Source organism: Lytechinus variegatus, chromosome 3 (assembly GCF_018143015.1).
Source record: "Lytechinus variegatus isolate NC3 chromosome 3, Lvar_3.0, whole genome shotgun sequence".
Lineage (NCBI taxonomy): Eukaryota > Metazoa > Echinodermata > Echinoidea > Temnopleuroida > Toxopneustidae > Lytechinus > Lytechinus variegatus.
The window spans coordinates 40,871,190-40,892,936 of record NC_054742.1 but is presented as its reverse complement, the minus strand read 5'-3'; the positions used below and the strand labels follow the sequence as shown (position 1 = coordinate 40,892,936).

The window sequence follows — 21,747 nt, the reverse complement described above, 5'->3', positions numbered from 1 at the left end:
ATTACAGACCCCCATTCACTCACGTGTTATATCATAGCTCATCAAAAAATCATTAAAAATCAATCCCTCGATAGATTTTGCTTTAATTCACTGACATTAGTCACAATTAACAGTACATTAAGACTTGATATGTTAATCAGGTACTTGACCAGCTCAATCAAAAGTTAAATGGCCTGAAATAAGACTAACCATAATTTCGGCCAGTTCATCGCCAGAAAAAATAGAACTGCATTGTGGGTAATAATGATTAAAATGAAATACAAAAATGCAGTCTAGCCTTCCCAAACGCCTTGATTATGAAAGAGTATGAACATAGCATTATGTCTATCGTTTTTCTTTTGATATACAAACATTTGATCTATTTTTAATGAATTATTTTAATCAATAAAGTCATGTGATCTTTACTTACGCCTGTCCGGCATGCTTTGCGCGCGGTTGAATTACTCTCATGTGCCCTATACTGTGGGTCAAATGACGAAAAGTTGAAAATTTTGGTCTCAAAAGAAAGAGTGAGTTCTCCTGAAGAGATTGATACCTTGCATTCAATACCTAATCTGACTAAACGTGTAAAAGAAAAGAAAACGTCTCATTAGACACCCCTCAATTTAATGTAAAAATGCAGTGTTCCATTTATATATTTTGTGCGCTTCCTATGGTATTGCAGCTACAAGTTCTACTTGCTTGATGTCCATCAATTGGCTAAATATGTATTGTGTGGATTTACAACTTCTTGTTTACATGTTTAATTTCGTTCGAGGTGATTTATTACCTATGTATTCGCATAAGAATAAACAAAGTAAATAAAAGAAAATTGATAACAAAGATTGTAAGCATTTCTTTTGCTCATTCGCCTCTCTTCCCTATTATAACCGTTAATTTGGAGGAAGAAGGGGGGGGGTGTTATAGGCATCAACCCCGCCCTGCTTACAAGCCAGGAGGATGGGGGTATGTACCCCGACTCAGCACCCCTCAGTCCCCCTCCTGTAGCTTTCAATGAAGTGAATAGTATTCAAGTGCGCAATCTATGATGTATCTGACTGAGACAAGTTTATGTATTTTAATATTTTGTTCATCTTTCTTTCTCTGCGTGCTCTAAATATTGAAAATAGGAATCCTGATGATAATTAGAATTTATTTATCATTTTGAAGTTCCTACTAGTACTTGTTTCATTTCACACTCTCAAACCAACCAGATCTCCTATTGGCAGTAGAAACTCGCATTTCTGCATGATAAATGATAAGCATTGAATATACATTTGAAAGCGTCATTCCAGCATAGTAAGCGATAAATGCACTAAATGCCGAGTAATATACTTATCAACTGTTGTTGAACATAACCTATATCACTTTGCATAAAACTGTTTGAAGCATTCTCACCACCGATTTCTAGCAGACGACGCCCAGCCATAGCAACGATAGTGTAGAACTGTAGTCGCGATATAGGGCACACATGAGTATTACAGACCCCCATTCACTCACGTGTTATATCATAGCTCATCAAAAAATCATTAAAAATCAATCCCTCGATAGATTTTGCTTTAATTCACTGACATTAGTCACAATTAACAGTACATTAAGACTTGATATGTTAATCAGGTACTTGACCAGCTCAATCAAAAGTTAAATGGCCTGAAATAAGACTAACCATAATTTCGGCCAGTTCATCGCCAGAAAAAATAGAACTGCATTGTGGGTAATAATGATTAAAATGAAATACAAAAATGCAGTCTAGCCTTCCCAAACGCCTTGATTATGAAAGAGTATGAACATAGCATTATGTCTATCGTTTTTCTTTTGATATACAAACATTTGATCTATTTTTAATGAATTAATTTAATCAATAAAGTCATGTGATCTTACGCCTGTCCGGCATGCTTTGCGCGCGGTTGAATTACTCTCATGTGCCCTATACGCTACTGGTATACTGTTTTCGGCCCGAAGATGAGGGCAGTATTTAAAAGGCATGTTCCCACTAGTCGGAGTATCGCGTTTGAGTAAGCCAGAACTCTCTCGTACCCCTAATGGTGAATCTCTTCGATAGAATCCCATTTGCTGGGCAGCTTTCAGGGAATGCAAGGAGCTGCTACACTGTTAGAAAATTTATCCTTAAAATAAAAGAAGTTCCTGCAGCAGAGTCTGTTCTGTTGAATTGCAGAAAAGTTCCTGTTTAATGAATTTACAGAATGATTCTGTTATTGCTTTCTGCATAATCTTCTGTTTATTTTCTGTAAAATCACGTTTTTTTTTTTTTGTTTTTTTTTTACAGTGTATAAGAATTTGATGGGGGGAAATCGCCCCCAATCTCTTCTAATGAATTGGGTCGGTGGTAATCGAATTCCGAATCAGATTCTCCCACGATGGAAAACTCCTATTATCTACGGCTAGTACGAGGCGAGTTATCATTAGCCCCAACTCCGCGATCTGTATGAGGCGATCTAGGCCTCTCTCTCTACGTCTAGAGCATTGAATTATGGTCTAGAATGAGTCGAGTTTTCATTAGCTCATTGTCTCGGGCGGCTAGGGGTCGGGATGGGTCGATTGCAGCACCCGATGGGGGAGGATCGCCTGCAAGGCTTCCAAGATCCAACTACTACAATTGTTAATAATTTCTCTTAATTATTATTTTAGACCGCATGTACGTAGAATAGATCTTAATTCCACAGCACTGTATGAACTCCTGCACAATTCTACAAGTACGATGATACACCAACCTGGTGGACTGTACTATAGATAACTGATGATGACCCGTCTCGGCGGGGTCTGGCAATGAATGGACTGACCGGTCACAATCCCGGGCCAGTCGAAGCTTCTTATAAAATATAGGGGTTGTAGTGGGTCGTTAACTCGAGCCTGATTGTCATAAGAACACGAGTGGTCATCGCGAGGCTTCTTCTTGCCCGCCCTATACTCTTTGATGAGGAGTTACCCCGATCGGAAGGAGTGTAAACAGCCTCTTCCGATTTATCCGTACCCTTGTCTACCTCCCGCCTAAGGGGCTGGGTGTCTGATTGTGTAGTGTCATTAGCCGGCGTTGTCTTGGCCGGATTATAAGTGTTAGACTTCTTATTCTTCGGCTTTATCTTGGCCGCCTTATCATCGTGCTGTTATTATTTCTCGGCTTTGTCTTGACCGAGATAATGGCCCTCGGCTTTATCTTGACCGAGTTGATCTCCCCTTTTTATTGGGATCTTTAGGGTTGGAAAATAATAATGTTTATTTCAGTTATTTCTTCAGACATCGTGATTCATAAAAAAATTTTGCGCGGTGGCTAAACGTTTCGAGTGTACTCAACGACGTCGCGGTAACGAAAGAGGAGGCTTATATGTGGCGAGGGGGTTTTATGGGTCTCGTCCCGTGACGGGTTTCCCAGGCTATCTGATTGCAGTTAGCCTCTTTCGGGGAGTTTTTTACCGGTGGCTATTCGAGTCAGGGTAACGAATAGCAATTTGATGAGATGGTATAGGTAAGTATAGCGCAGTGTAGTAAATAATAGCACCATCAAAATAATGCGGATAACTCTGGTCCTCCTCCGATTTTACGACCAAATTATGCTGCTATTAGCTGCATAATTGGGTTTATGAAGGGGTATAAGAGCTAAAGTGATTACTAGGTCTCTATCAAACTTTGTTCAGGCAAGACATTTAAAGGTCAAGTCCACCCTAGAAAAAAATTGATTTCAACAAATGGAGAAAAATTAAAGTAACATAACGCTTAAATTTCACCAAAATCAGATGGAAAATTAACAAATTATGACATTTTAAAGTTTCGCTTATTTTTCACATAACAGTGTTATGCATAATTAAGTGACATGCAAATTAGACAGTTGATAATGTCCTACACTCATTATTTTGTTATTTATTGTTTGAATTGTACAATATTTCATTTTTACATATTTGACAATAAGGACCAACTTAAATGAGCCATATAGTATTAAACAATACTAATTCCACAAGTTGAGGGAGGAATTAATCATTGTTTCACTTGACAATGAGAACATTAGAATATTTCATAATAAAATACAAAAGAAATTGTGAATGGATGACATCATCAGTTTCCTCATTTGCATCCTGACCAGGATGTGCATATAACTGTTTTTGTGAAATTAACTTTCTTATTTTACATCCGATTTTGATGAATTTTTTAGATAAAACTTGTTGGAAGTTATCTTTTTATTCAAATCAACTTCTGTTGGGGTAGACTTGTCCTTTAAGTGGGTAGGGAAAGGAATAGCAATTAATGGAATAATGGTATTTAAGCATATACTGCCATAGAATGTCATGTGCCTGACCCTGGCTGAATAGGCGACTACCGTGTTTACTCGGCTCGGGGGTTGAACACGAGAGCCGTGCTCAACATGGCAATTTTATGCTGTGTAAACGCGATCAGAGTGATCCGCGAGCCGTGTCGAACACGGCTTTATCGATCCTACAAAATCGAAGGTTTCAACCCACGACCCGAGTCGGACTCGGCAATTTTTTCGTGTGTAAACAGAAAGCCGTGTCGAACTCTCTTGACCTAGGTCACTGCGCGCGCTTTCACTTTTGGCATTGTTGTTATTCGCAAGGACAAGATTCGATTCCGGCGGTGAATTTCCCGCCTTTAATTTGCGACGTCATAATTCTTCTTCCGTTAGAGATCCGCGAGCCGTGTTTAACTCGCCTTTTCATATGTACGTATGAACGCGATCTCTGATCCCTTCTTCGCAGTCTTCAACCTGGCTCGCGGATTCAACACGCGAGCCGAGTCAATGTGTAAACACTAAGCCTGGGTAGATATGTTTTGATTCATTGGTATAACCTTCCAGTTGCAGTCAAAGCATGGTCAAAGTGCTCTAATCACCAAATCACCCTTTGATTCTTTCAATTAAAGGGATGGTACAGGCTAGAGATACATTCTATCTCAATAAATAGAGTAAAATTCACAGATCAAAATGCTGAAAATTTGATCAAAATCGAATAATAACAAAATTATTGAATTTTAAAGAATTGCATTATTCCGGTGAAACAGTTCTAGGCATGTCTTTATGAATATTCATTAGGTGGGCTGATGTCATATCCCCACTTGTTCTTTTGTATTTTAATATATGAAATTAGGTCTATTCAAATTTTCAACCAACTAAAACAATTGGATTGACAACTGATCAAGTGCATTACTTATCTATTGCTGCAACTTATTTCATCATAACAAAGACACATCATTTACAGATGTATGAAAGATATGAAACATTTATGATTTCATGTACTAATATAAGAAAAAAAAAGAAAGTGGGAATGTGACATCATCAGCACACCTAATGAATATTCATGACGATGTGCAAATAACTATTTTCACACAATATTTATAAACTTTAACATTCAATAACTTTTTTATTTCTTATCCGATTTTTACGAAATTTTCAGCATTTTGCTCTGTGAATTTTTCTCTATTTATTTAGATTAAATATTTTCATACCAGTCCATCCCGTCAACCTTCATAGAACAGAATTGTGCTGTAATACTGTAGCTAGGCATAGCTTTTAAGAAAAAATAATTATACATCATGTAGATGTTTGTTGACCATTTATACAAAGAGTTAATATTTCTTTTTAAAAATCAAATATTTAGCACATTCTTTTGTGCATTTTTGTTACCCATGACCTTATAAAGAATTAATCGAAAAGCACTTAGCAACTCTAGCTTGGAAACTCTTACTAGGTAGTGGAGAATACACATCAATTGTGTGTGGGAAGGTAAATCTAATGGGTGAGAATCTAGACTGAAGATATCATCCATGTTTATCAAGTGCTACATTGTTGTTTGTTTTACAGTAGACTATAACAGATAATCATTCCATGAACATGACTAGCAATTTGTATCTGTATCAATATTAATCCAAGCTTATTTTTTTCATTGTTTTCAAATATACAGGATAAGGTGAAATTAAAGTCCATAATAACATACTGCTGAAAGATAAAAACAACATCCAGAAATCTGTATGCTTATCAACTACAATGTCTCTGGAAATTAAAGGACAATTCCACCCCAACAAAAGTTGGTTTGAATGAAGGGAGAAAAATCAAACAAGCACAACACTGAAAATTTCATCAAAATCGGATGAAAATAAGAAAGTTATGACATTCTAAACTTTCGCTAATTTCACCACATATTCACATCCTGGTCGGTATGCAAATGAGGAGACTGATGACATCATCAACACACTATTTCTTTTGTATTCATTACATAGAATACGAATACTCTCATTTTTTCCTCATTGTCGTATTGAAACGAAATTTCATGTTCTTCCGTGAACATGTGTAATCATCATTGTTTTATTATTTTGTGGGTTAAAAAAAAAAGAGTCCTTATTGTCAAATCTGTAAAAATTGAAAAATTGTATAATCCAAATAATAACAAAATAGTAAGTGAGGGACATCATCGACTCCCTCATTTGCATATAAACTGAGTTGTACACATAACTCTAAAGTGAAAAATAAGCGAAACTTTATAAAATGTCATAACTTTCTTATTTTTACACCCGATTTTGATTAAATTTTCAGTGTTATGCTTGTTTGATTTTTTTTCTTTTTATTCAAATCAACTTTTCGTTGGGGTGGAATTGACCTTTAAATTTTCTCTCCCCCTTCTCCTGTAATTAAACCCTTTTTACAAGTACAGCTCCTCAAACACATATGAATCTAATTATCTCTCCTATTGTTTGTTTAGCACACTGTTCAATATTTGTTTCGTTAACAATAAAAAATGATTGACAGTGGATCAAATCATAACAGGAGTGACTTATATTTCAACAAGTGGAATGCCTCTGACAGTCTCGCTTGCATTATGCAATTCAATATAGCAGTAGCACTGACTTTGAAAACAACTAAGAGAGGTTTCAGCCGAGCGCAAAATCTTTGGATGCAGGATTGTATTTGTAATGATGCTAGAATTATATCCCATTCACACTGCTGAGGAGGCTTTGCGAATTCTGCGGTTTTATGTTTCACAAACTATATTAAAGAGGTGTGGCTTCATTTGAGTACCACATCAATCACTCATGCATGGTAAACTGAGCAGCAAATGGCACATTTTTCTGCGGAAGTGGTTGAAAGGTCACAGCAAGCTCCGCCCAAAACTTACGTCTTGGAGGTCGAGGTTGTTCCATCATTCTAGAAATATCATCATTGGAAAACACCTTGATACCGTCATTTGAATGATCATTCAAATAACGCAAAATGTGAGCATGTGAAACCACCCATAGATTAATAATGGTGCACAAAAACACCATTGATATGATAATAACTATTTAAAAATTAAACCTTGGTTAAGATTTCAATGTAGACAATGCCACTGCTGCTGTCGCTGTCAGAAAAGCGGCACCTATATTGAAACTGAGTACATGTTGGGAAAAGTTGCCTCTCAAGAGTTAATGTCCCAAAATCAAATTTTCTACTGATTACCTTACACTTACATGTACATGTATATACCGGCCAGTGGCCACACAAATGTTGACACTAAACATAGCAGTTACAGAAGACCTGTGACAACGGGTAATGCAGCAGCGTTGCACAATCTAAAAACACCACATTTACATCTTGGACCAATGATTGACATCACAATCTGAAAAGGTGATAAATTGCCTACTGTCAGCACCAACAACATATCTGTGCGGCCACTATACTGGAAAATTAGAAAGATAGGTTGTCAATTGAAGTTTGATGTCAATGTTACAGGCCTATTCATAAGTTTCTCTTTTGAGTTTCTGTATAATCGATCGCATATATGTCATATGAATTCCTCTATAAGCCACAACTATTTACTGAAACATGAATGACAGTAACTTTACAATTGGAGGCACTAAAAGAATATTATTCTATTGCATTATCAATTTTATGGTTTATTGGACTGGAAACGATTGCAAGAATCAAATTGTGATTGGTGACAGTTTTGATTTTTTTTCACAAAGTTTATGCGACTCTAATATCACAGGAGTATTCATATTTCATTTCATGATGTGATCAGTATTATATTTGTTCTCGAATTAAAATGAAATAATAAAAAAAAATTTACAACATACATCACAACTCAGTTTTCCTCAGATATTGGTAACATTCAAAGTTATTGTTCAGTAGTAGCAAAAATGAATTCTTTGCAAGCTTTTATTCTAAAATGAATATTTTGTCTCTCTTTTTGAAAGATTATATTTTACCACTGCCATATTGAATTGCATACAGTTCATTGATTTCAAATGATCATTGACCTTGACAAAAGGAACTTGTTTTAATTTTTAAAACATTTGTGATATCCAATATGCAGCTAACATTGGTTTCATTTATGATTATATTTTCTTTAATATCTGAAATAACCTTTGACCTTGACCCAGAAACCTGAAAATATGCCAATCTAATACCTCTTAGTCATAATATCAATGTTAAATAAATATTGACTGGAAATATGATGCCAGGGTGCTACATAAGCACTTGCCCAATTGCCCGGGGCAAGTAAAAGTTAGAGAAAGGCAAGTGTTTTGAAGTAAAGACCATCACTACTTGTCGAATTGGGCAAGCAGAATTCTCACAGTAGAATGACCAAAATTAGGGTCGATTTGACATTAACCCTAATTTTGGTCATGGCAGGCAGGATAAAATCACTTTGGAAAAACAAATGCAATAACAAGGTAGATTAGTTCATGTCAAAAGAGAGGAAAAGTTCAATGGTTTAAATAACTGCAAAACTTTCCTTTGAAGACGTAAGACTTTTTTTCCAAGGGTTTTTTTCGAGCAAGTGAAATAGATTTTTGGGAAAGTATATTCCATTTCCAACTACTTAACAATTAACTTGCCTGACTAGGCAAGTGCTTCTAAAAAGTTATGTAGCACCCTGTATGATGCAATAGCAGGAATGCCTGCACTTATCTGAAAATTGGTATCCCTACTATATCTTACAAGCAATAGACCTTGATCGTGCCACCATCTGAGAGGCTGAAGCCATTGCCTTGCATGTGTTTATTACGTTTTATACACAGATTCCTATATCCTCTGAGGGAGGATGCTGTGAGAATATGACATCATATGCCAGTAGTATATTACAAGCAATTCATTGATAGCTCACTTCCAGAAAACGGTGAGATTGACAGAAATTTAAATACTAAAATAAGCACTTTTAATTTTGCTTTAGTAATTACATTTTTTGGGTCCCAAAGTATTTGCAAATTCATAAATTTGGGATTGGGAAACACACTCTCGATACTCTCCTCATCAAAAGCAATAAGAAATAGGGCGCCTAAATCTATACTTTTTGCAGCTTTTATGTATTTACAAATGCCTCATGTTATGATTTGAGCAGTAAAAACATTCACATAGATACCACAAAATATAAATGTAGCTCATTCTCAGAAAGGAGCAAAGCATTGTTTTATTCATTGATACTTTCAATGGAACCATTCTCTCATACTCTGAAAAGGAAATAATGATTAGGTAATTCATTGATAGTGCTTTTGTTGTTGAACAATCATGTATTTCACTTATTACATCATCCAGAAAAGCTTTGTTGATTAAAGTGGAAACCTATTAGTCATGGCTTTGATTCTTTTGTATCAACTGTGCTCAATAGAGCATTTACAGATCTCTACAAGCATTTCTCCTATCTCATTGTTGAAACATTAATAAAATACTTGAAAACATAACAGAAATTAAAAGCTTAATTGGAGAGAAAAATTTTCAGCTGGTGTGAATTTTAACCTTTTAAAGGGGGAGAGAACTGACCAACGCTATTTATTGTCTCTTGTTGACTGTGTGTATGTGCTATACATACATGTAGTTCGTCTTAAAGGTATTGTTTAACTTTGTTAGCAGCCGATTTAAAAAATTCTCAAACCAAGATGAAACATGTGTACAAGTGCATGTATTAGAACTAATAAACCCTGAAAACAACCATTATTGAGAATGAAAAGCTAAAACTACAAGGCAAACCCTGATTTTGTAAATAGGCGTCTTATAGACGCCTAAATAGTACACATTAGTGTATGGGATGAAATTAACATGGTGTTTCCGGTCACTTTATATTTCAATTTTTGAAGCACTGAATAATTATTTTCAAACGCAATTTTTTCTGGGCTTCATTTTTGTAACACATCACAGACACAGGTGACAAGTGACCTTCTAGCTCAGATTTTTTTAAAAGTCAAACCAATGTTAACCAATCATTTTAATACCACTGAGATAACTATTGCCCTTTTTACACAGGATTTTCTTAACCCCGGACTATCGCTAACCCCGTACTATCCTTAACCCCATACTATTTTTTTTTCCTTTTCACACATGCCAAATTGTTATTGCTAACCCCGGATAAGGAATGCTTGCTTTTTACACACGAAACTCGCTAACCCCGGACTAGTGGTTTTTGTCGATCATTCGTAGTACAAGTGCTTCACTCGTACACTTTTTACACACGCTACAATTTCCTTAACCCCGTACTATAGGTGGGGCCAAATTGCCATTTAGCCCCACCTATAGTACGGGGTTAAGCTTCGCCCACTTTCATTTTACACATGCGATCTTAACCCCGTACTATTGCTCTTAGCACCGCAATTGGTGGGATAACCCTGCTTTTTTGCAGGGCCTAATAATCCCCTACTATAGGTGGGGTTAGCCCACTTTGCAAAAACGCTGTGTAAAACGAAAGTGGGCTAAGCTTAACCCCGTACTATAGGTGGGGCTAAATTGCCATTTAGCCCCACCAATAGTACGGGGTTAAGGAAATTTTAGCCTGTCTAAAAAGGGTATATTAGTATTAACAAGGTGGTTCACAAACCATGAGCCTTGCCTGATTTCATGATCAATAAAATATCATTAAATATGCAATCTGATCTTTTGACCCCTAAATGACCTTTGACCTTATCATCATCATGAGCACATAGGTGGTATCACCCAATGATTATTTGTACCAAGTGTAAACACAATTGATACAGAAAAAAGAGAAGTTAAACAAAAACTTGACCTTTTGACCCCAGAATCCTCAACAAAAAACATGTGTGATTACCCAAGGTTCATTTAATAAATGATGGCAAGTTGCACAAAAACTTTTAAAAAAGGATGGACATGACCTCATATGTGACATTTTGACCCCATCATCCTCATTATCATAGACATGCATGTGGTATTACCCAAGAATCATATGAACTAAGTGTGAACTAAGTGTGAACATAATTGATGTAGAAAAAAAGAAATGAGAGCAAATTGAACAAAAACTTTTAAGTGTGGTTCATTGTAATAATTAAAATTTTATAAAACATCAAATAAAGGACTTCAAACAGACTTGTTATTTTGTAATGTTAACTAGAAACATAGGTTTGGAAACAGTTTGTTATATATATATATATCAAGGAAATTTTTTTAATAAAAATATCATTCATCACAAAAAACAAAACAAACATGACGAAAAACTTCCATTTGAGCTCACTATACCCTGGTTTCCCTTCTCATCAATTCTCTTCTCCAAATACGACAAACCCTAACATGCCCCAAGCAAGCAATTTAAGTTTCAAAACACCTGTTTCTTGACGTCGGTCAAAAGATAACGCAAGAGCCCGGCATATACAGTCACAGTAGGGGGCCACACACGACGGGATGCATGCGCAGCGCTGAGCTTGGTTTCTGCAAAACATGCCATCATTTTTATTCGCTTACTTTCCTTATTTCGAGGTCGATTTTCTTCGTTCGAAATTGAAAATGGACTAGTATTGGATGTCTGAATGTAATATGCCTTTGAAAATGTGATTAATATCGAATACAATAATTTCATTCCGAAGATCCTTCTACAGGCAGACAAGTCTTACGTAATAGCACAGCTGTTGTTTATCATTTACTCCTTGGCTCAACGCTCGTTTGGCTGGCCCGTGATGGTTAAATTGAGACAAGGGGATTACCTGGCCAAGATGGGTTTATCGGGGTTGGAAATGTTGTTTGAGAGTTTCCGACCGCAGTTTGCAGTCCGAAGTGAGGTCGACAATCAAACGGGATATTTTCGTAATGAAATACAAAACACATATATCCAAAATACTGTAAATAAAACACTTGAAAGTAGCAACCATAATTGCAGGAGACATAAATAAATATGCTATCATTTAGCTACAATGATGTATAAGACCACTCATTCAATAAACACTGTAGTTTAAAACAGCTGCCTCACCCTAAGTGCACAATACATTACATTAGAACACTGCAACTCATGAAGTGAGAATAGACCTGTTTACTATATCTATTCAAGTTTCTCGATGATTTGGGGGGACAAAGTACCCCCACCATCCTGGTAAAACATAAGACTTAAAGTACATGCACTCAAACTTCAATTTCCTCCAATACTTTGCTATGCCAACAAAGTTTTTGAAAGGTAGGCTTCAACAAAGCCTTTTGTCCAAAAGGTGTGCCTGAAACTTAAATTTATACAGTAGCAAACAGGTGTATATTTCTTGGAAAAAAAATCATGTAATCATTGGTTTAAATTCATTCACATACAAGATGATGCAAAATGCATGCAACTACAGTCCACTGTCCATGCTTACAGTTAGGATTAGTATCATAGCAATAAATGATCAAGGGATGACACTTAAAATTGATAAAATCAGTAGGCAAAACATCTAACATAGGGAACTGTGGTACAGAATTTGTAATCTTTGCACAAAAATGTGTGGCAAAAAAAATTGAGGAATTCCTACTTTTTTTGGTTTAAGGCTGAAAAGTGGCATCCCTGAACATTAATAGAATGTGTGCTGGATTAGTGGTTTTGTTAGGGTAGAGTGAAATTCAAGCTTTAGAGGGTTAGTTTAAACGATCCTTAAAAAGAAAACCATAACATGAAAGAAGAAAACAGACACCTTTAACAGACTTGTTATTGGTGCAGAACAAAGACTTCAAAAGAAAGTTATCTAGAAAGGAAAAAAAAAATAACTACATGTACAAACTAGCACTAACTAAGACTTGAAAACAAAACACTACACAGTGATTCAAACATGTTGACAAAACCTAGGGCCAATTAGTGCAACACTAAGGAGCAATTAATGCATCTTTGGGTAGCAGTGGCCTGATTAAACTTGCCTCATCACTATGGTTGCTATGACAACTCCTTTCTCGCTGACTTGGTGGCTCCTCAACAAGTGATATCTTGATTTCAACATTAAATGTGGAAGGAAAACATCAGGTAATCAAGTTTTAAGCAAATGTATTGAAGGGCATCTATGAATTAACTAAAAAAAAGTTATTTGTTATTTCAATATTTTTTACATTTGTTATTCAAAATCATCTTTGGTATTTATAATGGAAAAATGTACTATATACATTTTCATGCTGCTTCTGATTAAAAGAAATAAGGTTAATGAAATTAAAATCATAAAGTTATTGCACATTCTTTGTTAAGCTGCTCAAAATATAGGGTAAATACAATAAAGCTTTGGTGTAATATACCTCAAGCATTCCCCAGAAAGTTAGATTTGATTACATCATATTCTTAAAACATCTTTATGATTGCTACTAAATTGAAAATCAATGATAACTTCATTAATATCAGTATTCATGTCATATGAGTATTAAAATACATGTATGTGCAATGAATTTACAAAAAATCCATGTTGTTAAAAAGTAAATTGTTCAAAATTGGCTGATCTCAAAATTATTCAACCTACCTGTTATTTTGAAATATTACAAATGTTATCTTCTACCATAATGATATTCAATGAAATTTTCACAAAACATCTGTCTAACCAAATAACCATGTAAATATTATTCGTACAATTTTTATAAACTGGGTTCAAAAAGAAACTTATCAAACTGCACAAGCACACTACACAAATTCCACTCGGTCAACATGAACAACATTTTGAAACAGGCTAGCTTCAATATTCCTTACTAAGCACATGTCAATGACTGATTATTAAAGAGATTGGTTTAATCACAGAGAGGCTGAAGCCCTTCAAATCAATTGATTGATGACATCATTGGCATTTTCATTCATTTCTTGTAATGAAAAGGTCATATGTTACATGCTCTTTTTCAGTAATATGGGTAAGAACTAGTACTGATCATTTTTTTGTTTTTCATTAAATTTGTAGGGGTTAATCAGTATAGTACAGGTAATTGACATACAAAATATCAAGGAAATTGATGCACATCTTAGAAAGTTATAGCAATGTAACGTTTGAAAAACACAGTTGCTTCAATACTCTGAGTGTGCATGTAGACTGTGGTATAAATTGAAATACCTGCAATGAAGACACCATAACAAGGTAAGATCTTGTAATAAAATCAGAATTACAAGCACACTCCAGTCTTTTCCTTTTTCTTTTACATATTTCAACTGACACGACACAGATGTCTTCTCACGCTTATCAATATAAAATATTAGATAGATGTCTTATTTGGATAATACTGTATGTTCATTATTCACTGTCAAATTTAATCTCCATGCACACAGACTTTGGACTTTCTTTGGCCCTACTAACCTACTTCCCTCAAGATCCAACCTTTTGAATCAGTCTTCCCTTTAATAATAAAGGAGTTATCCATGAAAATGATACCGTTTTCAGGGACTCATGGCTTTTTGGTCCATACAAGGCCCACACTAAAATATTTCGCACCCAAGCTTTCAGTAACTGTAGTAGATCCGTACTACTTTTTACGCTGCTTTACAATGGCACTGGTCTAGTGTTAATAATAAAACCAGCAGCAAATAGCCTGGGCATACAGAGGGATATTTTAGCCCTTACCATTCGTAAACTCGAAATTTTACAACTTAGCCCAGGTCGTGTCTGGACTAGCAAGTTACTGAAAATGGTACAAGATACACTTTAGGTGTATTCAGACCGCCTCAATCTCAAGATTACCTGGTAAATTACGAGAACTTGTTCTAAGACCTAAATATACCCCATAATTTCTGCATTCACACCAAACTGAGGCAGATCCTTTTGGGGTAAGTTCTCAAAGTTACAAGCATGTGCACTATGGTTTGATTAACAAACAAGGCCATAGCGTTCACGCCGAACTACCCATAAGGTTGAGAAAATATTTCGTAATTTGCATTTACACTGCCAGAATCCCCACGAACTTGGAAAAATCCCTGAAAAGGCTCTTGTAATTTTGGCAAGTACAATTAGCGGGGGTTTCTTTGGGAGTATTATGAGTGATTTGCTTCCACATTGGCAGTAATACCTGGTATTTTCTGACCGGAATAGATCAGGACAAATTTCATAGAGAATATCTGGAAGTCGACCGGCTTTGTGACGTTCTGAAAATGCTAACTGAATACAAGACATAATGAGTTTCAATAAATGTTTCACAGAATTGATTAAAGAAAGGTTAAAATTTTGAAAACACATTTATGAATACAGTGTACATTTAAACAATGTAGGAAAGCAAAAAGTTTTAATAGACTTTGTGTTCAGATATGCTCATTTGTTGGCTCACTTCTTATTAATGAAATCTGTTCGATTGTTCACCATTAATAGAATGTTTCTGTTCATATTGTACCATGACCTATTCACTCATACATAATGGGTGTATTATTATAGCGTCAATGTTACCAGTCTTTAAACAATGCAATTTTTTTACATGTAATTACTTCACACAATGTAGAAATATATCATTTCAAGTAAGGAAAATCAGATTTGTAGGATAATATTCCATACATCTCTGCAATGATTGTAAATTTATTGCTATTTTTCATCAACAATGTTGATTGAGCATATTTTCAAACTAAAAAATAGAAAGGATCATTATGTTCCGAACGTAGCACAACTCATCCCTTTTATCTCTGTATCAATTCTGACGTTGAAACCATATTACAGATTACAGTCAACCATATTTCAAGATTTTTCACTGTAAAGTCTGTTTGCATTCATGAAAGTAGATCCAAAACTGCTAGAGTGACCACTTCCTTGGATTATGGTGGTTCAAAATAATGTGTGGAAAGAATCTGTCCTTAAAAAACCCCAACTTTAAAGACTTATTTCTAGTCTCCTCTGAGCAGTTCATTCAAAAGGATTTCAACAGGTAGAACTAATTTTACTTGTATGTTTCAGGTTGCTTTAAATTGTTTACATGTAAGTAGAGGTGGGATGGTGTTGAGAGCACCCCCGCCCCCCTTTACTGTTGATGTGTACATCAGTACATGTATATGTTATATGTATATAGGCCTAAATACGAACTCACAATTTCAAAATCAGATAAAAATACATAAATCTATATTCATTTGTTTTTAGTTCATTTCAGCACATTTTTTTCACATTAATTTAGTTCACATACATGAACATGTACATGCATACTGTTTAAGCACTCTGATATTATACGTTCCCACATGCATTTGTTTTGTTTATGAAATTAAATTCTAGGATATTCTTGAATCCCATTCTACATCTTCAAAGTACTGAAAGCAAAGTAATTTACTTACAAGTCTTTTCTTGGGCCTCTTTTTACACATGCGCATCATCTGCTCAAAGATAAAGAAGCTGAAGATGCCTAACAGTACCACACATCCTCGCCACACAACCACATGCTTGTCAGCCTCAGCGGAAGGAGCAGAAGTTGGATGGAAATGTGAATCGGATGCCACTTCTGTTGGTACTTCTACATCTACATGTATCTCATCATGTGCGTGTATTCCAAAGGACTAAATTAAACCACACCAAAATACAAACAACAGTTTCTAATATGATCGCACATAAATCAATTCTCTCATGTACACTACAAGTCATCACATGAATTCTTTAAATCCAGTTTCTCCTTAAAGGTCAAGTCCATCCCAGAAAAAAATGTTGATTTGAGTAAAAAGAGAATAAAACACTGAAAATTTCATCTAAAATCGGATGAAAAATAAGAAAGTTATGACATTATATAATGAATAACAAAAAACAGTGAGTCGATGCTCTCAGCAGTCTCCTCATTTGCACACCCACTGTGAATATAACTATCTCATGAAATTTAGCAAAACTTAAAATGTCATAAATCTCTTATTTTACATCCGATTTTGATGAAATTTTCAGTGTTATGCTTGCTTGATTTTCCTCTTCTTATTCAAATCAATTTTTTGTTAGGGTGAACTTGTTCATTAATTCTATAAACCCCTTCATGGAAAAAAAATCAAACTAAGTATTCATGTTTCATTAACCAAATTTTAAAAGCTGAAAGGAATACATGTATATTTATCTCAATAATTTTGGCCAAATTAATTTATTTTGAGTGGAAGAGACTCAAGATAAAAAGAATAAATAGCTGCTATAGCTTCAATAAAGTAGTATCTAAGTAATTTTTAGAATGTACATGAACTTTAGTGCAAACTACTCAAATGTATCTGGACTTGAATTGTACAAAGCATTCCATTATTCTTTAAAAATAAAATTTTGAAATTCAATTGAATACATGAAGCATAATCATAAGGGATTGTTATTACTAGTAACATAATATACTAGGATTTCAGAAAACAATTTTTGTCATGAATAGACACTTGTAGCTCTAATCTGTATTTAACTATTCTGCTTTGACGTAAGGATTTTCACGTCATAACCGTAACTAAATTCTTAAATCTTATATATTAAAATTGAATATCAATAAAACTGGTATGGCTGGTGCAGATAGTTGCCAATATAAAACAAGGAGTTATAAATCATTCAAAAAGGTTATCAGGCTAGCAAATAAGCATGACGTGAGCACATGAATAAATAATGGTTTCCTTGCAAGGTATACCAATACCAGTACACCAATAGAAACGTTTATTGTTAAAATACAATAAGGCAATACTGCATTTCAATAACAACTGCCAATAACACACTCACAAAGGGCTTATCAGTTCCCAACTTACAAATAAAGGAAGTGATGTGTCAGTTTTGATATTGGTATTTAAGAAAAAATTACTTTTAACTAGTGCTGCAAGTCAGGCGGCATATTCCGGTTCAGTTCGGTTCGGCTAAGTTCGGGAATTATTCCCCGAACTTTGGTTTGGTTCGGGGTTTGGCAATGTATCACTAAATAAATTACAACATTAAAAAGAGATCCCTAACCTAAATCACGTAACTTTCATTGCAAGCAACATCTGTCACATAGATTGTGTAATTCAAACAAATTTTGTTTTTAAAAAGAAAAATTAATTTCTTTTTATTTTCCTTTAAGAAATTTGTAAAAGTCCTTTCTATTTTCATTTCAAATTGAATGAAATAAAAAAAATGAAAATGAGGATAGAAACAGAATTTTAAAGAATAGAATATTTTTATCAGGATTATTTCATGTAGATACGATTGTTATCAACTACATAGCAAACAAAGCTACCTCGACTGGTAAGTGTTGATAAGGAATGTTGAACTATACAAGACAGACAACCTCCACTCAACTGAAATTATACTTTAAAATCCATATTTCAAAGAATAACAAATGTTTTCCAAAGTCCATATTTTCTTAAAAGTGGAATAATCTTGTAAATTAATTACTCTAAAAAGATGAATTATCTGTCCATTCTTGGTCCAGAAAGATCGAAGCTAAGTGACTTCAAACAAACACATTTCCAACACAAAAATGAGTACATGGGATGGGACTGTACATACTGTGTATTTCAGTGTTGTGAAATCACCCAGTGTCGATTGTTCAGGACCAAGAATGGACAGATAATTCATCTTTTTAGAGTAATTAATTGACCAGATTAAACCACTTTTAAGAAAAAATGTACTTTAAAAAATATTTCATATTCTTTGAAAAATGGATTTTCCAGTATAATTGCAGCTGAGTGCAAGTGGTTTTGTTTCAACTTTACCAGATCAACGAGTGCAATCATGGCGTTGCTTTCATTTTATTTTATGTTTTATCTTTTCTCTTATCTAGTATTCTAATTTTACCCTCATTTTTTTATTTGGACACTTAAGAAGGTGAAAAATAAATTTTACCATTACTTTGTCAGATATGAAGAAGTAATTTATGTCTTGTCTATTTATCTTATTAAACATAAAACAATTATGACCAATTACAACTACGATCGATTACAGCAATATACATATTCACCAACATATTCAAACCAATGTAAGCTTCAAATGACATCCCATTTCATTACAAAAAAATAAATTCATGATTAAAACAATTTTAAAATGGATATGAATTGAATCTAAGACGAGGACAATGCTTTAGTATTTGATTCAAAAATATTTTGTGTGGAATTCTTATTGTGCTCAATTACTAACGTGTAAAAAAATTATTTTATATAAAAAAATATGGAGTCCTAATCGTAATAAATTTATGGTGTCAATTGCACTTTATAAAACGTGCCTGACATTTTGTACCAAATCACCGAACCAAGCCTTTGTGTTCAGTTCAGGGGTTCAGCTACAGCACTACTTTAACCATGAACCAGTTGTAACTTACATGAGGTAGAAGATGGAGAACAGAGTCTCCACTCAGCGTTCCCACTGCCATGGCAACCAGAAAGGATAGCAGACGACCGTACGCAAGAGGGAAGCGTTGAATACATGGCACCATCATGATACATGTTACCGAAGCAACACTGATCATAGTCACTGCTCCGATGGAGTACCCCCATACTGTCAAAGATAAAGAGGGAAGGCAATGTCCAACATTTTTATTCATCACTGAACTTGCCACATTCATTCCAGCACTACAAAAATTGGTTTGCTAAAAGAACAGATTTTCAAAATGGCCAGAGTACAAAATATAAATGCTTACTGGTAGTATCATTGAAATAACTCAGTATACTTTAACCTTATACATCATTTCTAATAAAGAAAAAGACTAGAATCTTGTAAGTTTGACTAGATTGTTAAATTTATATTTCCATGCATCATCTTTGGTTTGCAGGTGCAAAAATCTTAGTTTGCTAAAAGATGTTAATAGCGGTCTGAGTTTTCAGGATACTTGAATTATTGGTGGCAGGTAATAATGGCAGAGGTAATAATGGCAGAGGTAAAAATGGCAGAGGTAAAAATGGCAGAGGTAATAATGGCAGAGGTAATAATGGCAGAGGTACATGTACTAATAATGGCAAAGGTAAAAATGGCAGAGGTAATAATGGCAGAGGTAAAAATGGCAGAGGTAAAAATGGCAGAGGTAAAATTGGGAGAGGTAAAAATGGCAAAGGTAAAAATGGCAGAGGTAAAAATGGCAGAGGTAAAAATGGCAGAGGTAAAAATGGCAGAGGTAAAATTGGCAGAGGTAAAAATGGCAGAGGTAAAGATGATAAAGATAGGCTACATTATGATTATCATCCATGACCGGACTCTTGTCGACGAAATGGGCTATAAAAACTGATTAAATATTATGTTGTTTTTCGTCGTTTAAGATCTAAACTCAATCATTTTCTTGCCAAAATGATTTCAATTAGTGACTGAATGATGAAAGGATCTTAAGCTCGTAAGCAGAACAACGCTTTACATACAAACCCAACGATTTTTAAAATGTAAACACCAATGTGTGCAGCCACTAACCCTCTGAAACGAACAAGTTCGGGTCTACGTCGAACTACTTTCATAATTTAAACTGGATAAAAAAAATAACTGAACATTCTGTAATAAAAGTCTTTTTTTAATTTCCATATCATGATGGATCATGATGAATAGATCCGCCAGTGATGTCACTGGCGGATCCATGGGGCAGAGGCTGGCCCGTGGGCCCCCCCCCCTTGAGAGGTAATTATTAAAATCTATTGCTAACTCAAGTGTGCCCCCTTTTTAAAGCAAGACCCTTTTCTGCTTGCTATTTATTTTATTTACGAGTTAGTAGGCAGAAAACTTTTTTTGCATGTCATTTTTCAGGAAAATGTGCCCCCCCCCTTGAAAAATCCTGGATCTGCCCCTGATTAATGTGATACGTTAAATGTAAATGATACAATTATTGTTCAGTCTTTATAGAGCAATACCTCAATGCAGCTAGTCCAAGTGGATGCCAGGTTCCCAAAGGGTTTGACGTCATATATGGGAAGCTGCCCCATGACATTTTATGCACTAAAAAATGGTTCATAAATGCTTTAAAAAATATTTCAGGAGCGTCAGTGAAATGATTTGTCGCTTGATATATACTGAAGATAATTTTTTTTTGGATTTTTCTAGAAAATTATATTTCATTAATATTTTCTATACACCAAATATGGGAAAGCTGCTCGCAAATGACGTCACCATTGAAATATAAAAGTATAGCTTTTTAAATCTTTGATTGATTTCCTAAAACCCTCACCATTATCATTTTATTTTTTTCTGCTATTCTACAATGACTTTTAATCGAGGTTGAATTTCCCCTGTAATGAATTAAGTACAATTGCGATCAAGAGTGTGCTTCAAATTGGAATACTAATACAGCGATTTGACATGAGAAGGCCATCCATGAGAGTCCAGAAAAAATAAGATATTCTAGCCAAAAGATTATCAATTTGGTGCAGACGATCTATGATTTTAAGAATGTCACCCTTTCCATTATTTTTATTTTCTTAAAACCTTTCTTAGTTAATCTATGTAGGGCTTACATGCGGGGGCTTTTTGATTTTTTTTCATGGGGGTTGAAGACTCTTTTTACCTATACCATTATGACCTCTGCCATTTTTACCTCTGCCATTTTTACCTCTGCCATTTTTACCTCTGCCATTATTACCTCTGCCATTTTTACCTCTGCCATTATTACCTCTGCCATTTTTACCTCTGCCATTTTTACTTCTGCCATTTTTACACCGAGCCGAATTATTTGGGGAATTATGTATCATCAAAAGCAAACTAGTACTAACATATATGGTATTTATAAGGATT

The 21,747-nt window shown here is 34.8% G+C and overlaps 1 protein-coding gene across 2 annotated transcripts in view; it reads right to left on the bottom strand.

Moving 5' to 3' along the window:
- Positions 1 to 21,747, bottom strand: part of LOC121411028 (zinc transporter ZIP10-like) — a 64,317-nt gene that overhangs the window by 17,733 nt on the left and 24,837 nt on the right. The window contains exons 4-6 of one of the 2 annotated variants that reach the window (XM_041603489.1): positions 19,364 to 19,539; positions 16,413 to 16,631; positions 13,070 to 13,135 (exon numbers count right to left, since the gene is read on the bottom strand). In XM_041603489.1, the coding sequence (XP_041459423.1) occupies positions 13,070 to 13,135; positions 16,413 to 16,631; positions 19,364 to 19,539 (461 nt within the window). The remainder of the gene's footprint in view (positions 1 to 13,069; positions 13,136 to 16,412; positions 16,632 to 19,363; positions 19,540 to 21,747) is intronic. The other variant, XM_041603490.1, reaches the window with a different exon arrangement.